Source organism: Aptenodytes forsteri, unplaced genomic scaffold (assembly GCF_000699145.1).
Source record: "Aptenodytes forsteri isolate BGI_AS27 unplaced genomic scaffold, ASM69914v1 Scaffold270, whole genome shotgun sequence".
Classification (NCBI taxonomy): domain Eukaryota; kingdom Metazoa; phylum Chordata; class Aves; order Sphenisciformes; family Spheniscidae; genus Aptenodytes; species Aptenodytes forsteri.
Genome location: NW_008794631.1, coordinates 658,048 through 663,725, shown reverse-complemented (window position 1 = coordinate 663,725; position 5,678 = coordinate 658,048). Strand labels below are relative to the sequence as shown.

The 5,678-nt window shown below is 39.5% G+C and overlaps 1 protein-coding gene across 1 annotated transcript in view; it reads right to left on the bottom strand.

The window, feature by feature from the left end:
* Positions 1–4,371: 4,371 nt before the first annotated feature.
* AOAH (acyloxyacyl hydrolase) overlaps positions 4,372–5,678 on the bottom strand; it is an 85,790-nt gene continuing 84,483 nt past the window's right edge. The window contains exon 22 of the mRNA XM_009273467.2: positions 4,372–5,405. Coding sequence (XP_009271742.1) covers positions 5,277–5,405 — 129 coding nt within the window. The 3' untranslated portion in view covers positions 4,372–5,276. The remainder of the gene's footprint in view (positions 5,406–5,678) is intronic.

Below are 5,678 nucleotides of genomic sequence, written 5' to 3'. Positions count from 1 at the left end.
ACTCTGGAAGGGAAATATGAAGAAAATATCTATACAAAAACCCACATGAACTACACAAAAAAAAAAGGAGAATGTGGGAAGTCCTCTGGGTCACTTATGCTTTAAATTTGAGAGAGTGTGTAACATTATACAGGACTATGTTATGCAGTATTTTTATTTCACTTTAAGAATTTTAAAACTCTTTTGCTTCCTAGCTTTTGAGTATGGTAGGAAGCAATTAGCTATTTCTAAATGTGCTAAATATTTATGTAACTCCTTTTTTGGAAGTCCTTTTTTAGCTAAGTACATTCTCTTCTTTAAAGAACTAAATTATTACAGGAAATCACACTTCAGGGCAGGAAGGGGCGGCAAGCTAGTGACAAAACAAGCTTACTAGATAACTCAGCTCCCTGAAAGAAACAATAGCTTGGAGTTCTCTAACAAGGATGGCGCTGAAGCACAAGATTTAATATTGGAGGGTTTGTCGCGGGGTTTTTTTGTAATGATCAGGTATAGAAGTTACTAGTAAATTTTATCCTACAACATGCAATATAGGTATTTCTTGCTTGCACAGTCTCCTTGTGGTCAGAACAAAAGACATGCACAATATATGCATACTTCTCTTGCAATTTCTCGTACAAACTGGTATGGATAAGTGCATGCCATGTATCCTATATGGCTTACAGGTATGGAATTATGTATGCAGTGTATTGCACTTTGATAGAAATGAAAGGTCTTGAGTATTTTTGTTAGGACTGCTATATTAAAAAAAAATCAGAAAAAAAATTAGTTTTAGGATTGTATACGTCAGTATTTCCTGGGACTCATGGTTTGTACAAGCTAGAATTCTCCTCCGTTTGAGAACCAGGAATAGGTTGTAAAAGTGCTTTTTGGTTTTGGTTTGTTTTTTTTAATATATAAGACTACAAAGCTGCTATGTACCAACTAATCCTCCGCTGGCCGAAAGTATGGGTCTTCCTCCCCCTCATAGACATGTCCATAAATGCAGATAAAAACATTACTTCAGACCCATCATTAAAATGGCAAAACTGTTCAGTTAAAACTTGTGATTTTCACAGCTTTTCACTGGGCTTAGTGAAATACTATCTCATTACTTCACTATTGTGAATGCAATAGTGGAATACTTAAAATTGCTATTGCTGTTGTATATTCACACTTGAAACACTAAATGCTGTTAGCTCATACTGTTTTCATCCTGCCACTTTTGTACTTCTGCTTTCAAATCTAGTTTTCTTTTTCTGATGTTTTTAAATATTTCCAGACTATGTATTGAGATTTATTTTATTCATTTAAAATAAAGAGTAAAACACTTTATGCTTTTTTCATAATGTCACCTATGCACTTGAGATAATAGTTTGTAGACTGAAGAAGAAAAGCTGGACTCCACACAATGTTTAAGAAAGGATTCTATTCGGTATGTGTATCCTAAAATACCGCTTGATTTGAGAAGATAATGTGATGCCTCAGGGGTAGCTGGCACCAAATTTTGTAGTGGGAGGCCTGATTGTCTGTGGGCAGTTACCATGCACTGGTTGGAACATATATGAACGTAGAGGCTGCTAGAGACGAGCAGTTCATCAAGTATGGAGAGGAGAGGTGGTTCTTTCCTCTTGTGATAGAGACACAGCAGCAGAGTAGCAATACAACGTGGACAGTGGAAGAGCAAATTTCATCTGTGGATCCATGGTAGGCTGTCCACTTAAACTTCCAAGTGGATGTTAATAAAAATCATTAAATATAAAATTATTAAACGAGTCCATAGAAAGGTGTTAAGAATGGAACTGGATATATTTAAGGGAATGACCTATTTTTATTTAGGCTAATTGGGCTATTGTCCATTGTAGAAACTGACCTGTGTTTTTTGCCTGAGATGAAAAATGACCCTCATCAAGGAAAAGCTATTGTCCATTGTAGAAACTGACCTGTGTTTATTCATTGCCTGAGATGAAAAATGACCCTCATCAAGGAAAGGTTTAAAGTGTAACTGGTGATGTAAGTTAGAAAGGCTGACCTGGATGGTGAGTTGTAGGCACAAGCTGTCAGTGGCGATGACATGCAGTACTGCAGCCAGCAGAAGCGCGTGACGCTAGCTTAGCAGCAAGCCTGCATTTACAGCTTGACTGACTTGCACTGCTGTGTACCTCCTCCCCTCCCGCGTTCCCCTGCTCTTTTAAGGGTGAGCTGTGGAAAAGTTTTTGAAAATGTTGGCAAACATTTTTTTTCATGTTTGTAGCAGATCCTTTTGGAAGAGACCAGACTGTGTGAATTCATCTATAGCTACCTGAAGCTATTTGTTCTATACCTCAAAAATAGTTTCTGCTGTCTGATTTCAAACAAGCTTTAAATTTTGTAAAAACAGTTTATGAACAGAATAACATTAAAAAAAAAACCCTTCCCCTTTGCAGTGCGTTGGAACTAGCCAGTGACATAATCCCCCCCGTGCTCGCCCGCTCAAACCCTTCCCCAAAAAAGACCTTGACAGACCATTCCTTCTAGAAATCTGTACTGCTATAAAGTTTGAATGCTTAGCTTTCCAAGAGAAACTTTTTTTTCCTGTTTATTTCTCTCTTCCCCATGCATTTGTCACCGTCAACCAATCTAAGCACCAGCAGACAGTTAAACTAATGGAATAGACTAGGATTCATATTCCATTACTGCTTTAGAATAAGTAAGCTTTTTCAGAAGCATTTGTCTAAATATAGGACACTTATTTTTAGAATGGTACTGGTAAGTGATTGATGGTTGGGGGTGCAGATCTTCAGCTGGTTTTTGCATTCTTTGAAATAATGGAGGGACGTAGCGGTTGTAAAAGCTGACGGCTTAATAGGCCCAAAATTCATCTTTATTTGCAAATAGTTACTGCATTTGTTACAAAACAAGTTTCTGCACACAGCCTACTTCTAATCCTGAACTGCAGAGCTCGCCTCCGAGGCCCGCGGACATAGCTTGGTTGGTGCTCCTTCAGCCAGTGGCAAGCCCAGTTCACGAAGTCCCGCAGAGACCCCCTGTCGAGCACGGCGCAATGAGACTGGGCAAATCCCAGAGCTTTGCTTTGGGATTCGACTATGGGGGTTTCGGGTCGTCTTTGATTGAGAAGATGCTGCTCTAATTTTATGAGAGAGCTTTTTTCCCATTGTTCAGAAATTCAAGATGTTCACTAATAAGAAAGTCTATAAATGGAAAATGCTTTGCTCTGGGCAATGAAGCTTATTTTAGCTGAGGAAATCTCGGTTTTACTAGCTTGTAAAACTCCTAATTGGTGTTACTAAATCCCAGCCTCAAATGAAATACAATAATTTGCAATGAGATTGCCTGAAAATTTGGCTTCTAAACACATACTGTTCCCTTCCCCCTTCTAATTGCTACATTTCTGTATTTTGGTGTAGAGGAAATTATTTGATATTCTATAATTATTGTCTGTGCTGTACTTGGTCTAGAATAAAACCACATGGATGCACTTGTTTCTGTCCTTGTGTTGTTTTTAATGAAAGATAAGAAACCTGAACAGGTAATAAAAAACACTTTAGAAGGTGTTCTAGCTGGCCAGTGTGCATCGAATGTTGTGCTGTTTGGTGGAGAGAATTTGTACAGGAAGCGGGTAGACTTCCTTTTCCTTCTAATGCTAAATACCCTTCCTCAGCCATGCCTCTGTGGAGTTGAAACTGTTTCTTGGGAGACTGGATATTTTGGTAACATCTAAATGCCTTGAATGAATTGGGGCCTTATTAGTAAGTATCATTCAATTAAGGAATGTATTCCCTTTTGGCTTCCTAAAGTAGGTGACTTGAATATTTCCTTAAATGTTAGCAGTTGTCCCAAAGGAATTTCTATCCTAATAAAAGACGTGGCATTGACTGTACTTTAAAAAAAAAAAAAAAAGGAAGAGGATCTAGGATAGCAATAAATATGTGCTTCAACTGTGATAGCATCAGCAAGTCAACCTCTGCCTGTTCAAAATGCTGAGCAGATGCACCTCCTACAGCCATGGCCAGTGTGCTAAGGCCCGTACAAGGCCAGGCCATCTCCTTCAGTTTGGGCCGCAGCCTAAGAGCTGGCTCATGGGTGACGCAGCCTTACGCATGGCACACGTTTAGAACGGAGAGCAGAGCAAGCCTACCTGAGCTTTGGCTAATTTGGATGGGTTTTAGTCATGCCATGTTAACACTTTCTATTTACCAGATAATATTTATTTATTTATTTATTTTTCTATTTACAGAACGGAGAGCAGAGCAAGCCTACCTGAGCTTTGGCTAATTTGGATGGGTTTTAGTCATGCCATGTTAACACTTTCTATTTACCAGATAATATTTATTTATTTATTTATTTATTTCTATTTACCAGATAATTTTTTTTTTTTTTCCATGTATCATTAGTGACATTTTTGCTGTCTGATCCCTTCATCACCAGCCGGGCTGCAAGTAGGGTAGAGCTGTCCCTAATTTTTTATATATGTGTATTTGTTTGTTTATTTTGCAAAAAGCATTGGATAAGCTGATGAAAAAACTACTATTAATTCTCAACCTTCAATTCTGCGTATGAAATAGAGCAGGTAAGGGCTGCCCAGTATCTTCAGTGATTCCCTGGGTCATGCCTGTAAAAGGTACAGGACTGGTTATATTGTGTTCGTTAGGAAGCAAAAGAGCACAGATGTATTAAAGCTTGAAAAAGCAACTTGTTTTCAATACATGAAGGGTTGTCAAGTTACCACCTTGTTAACGGGGGGGAAGAGAACCTGTGCGCAGTCAGCCTGCCAGGCAAATCAAATTCTAGCGCCTTGTTATTCCTGGCACATTTTAATAAGCAAAGAGCAGCTAAATAATGTATTGACAGTCAGGGCAATTACATACACACAATTTATAGCGACATAACAAGTCTGGGGCTTCCTCCCCCTCCCCCTTTTGGGACCAGGTTAACTGTTGAAACAGTACAAATGGAAAGCCCAGAAATAATGTTCTGCAGGGGGAAAAAAAATGAGGTGGGGCTAGGAGTTTGCTATACATGGAAAAAATTGTATGGATTTGCAAACCAGTACAATAAATGGTCTAGCTGGCAGGCATCCTTTGATTTTAATTTTTGTAGCCCCACAGAAAAAGCATAGCCTACTTGTGCAGGTGAGATACAAGACTGAAAAGAATGCTGTTACGTTATGTCCACTGCTCCTGGCTCTGATAACTTGCCCTCCCCCTTTTTGTGTGTGTGTCTTTAACCATCTTGTTTCGTGGAATGCACTGGGAAGCATCACCGTAAACCACGTCAGGGCTCCGGCAGTTTGGAAGTCAGTGTCCGCCTTGATCTTTGAATATAGCTTCAATCTGGTCGTTGAACGGATTCTCCTTTCCAAGCACTTGAGGCCATTCATGTAGTGCCTTCTGCCAGGTAATGCTTGTTCCAAGGGCTGCAGCAATCTGCGAACAGCACAAATACTATCAATTTCTTGTGCCTCTATAATGTAGCTGTTTCATACCAGCACTGAGGAGACCCCACCGTAAAGACGACTCCCCTGCACAGCCACGTGATGGACCGTAACCTCTAACCAAAGAAAGTACCCCATTCCAGCCGCTTGAATGAGGAAAAATCCTTCCCAATAGTAAAAATAAGGTGAGGACTATGTATCTGTATGTCCCTGACCAGTCATTCGGTCTAATGATAGTCTCCAACCACTTCCTGATGCCTGTGAT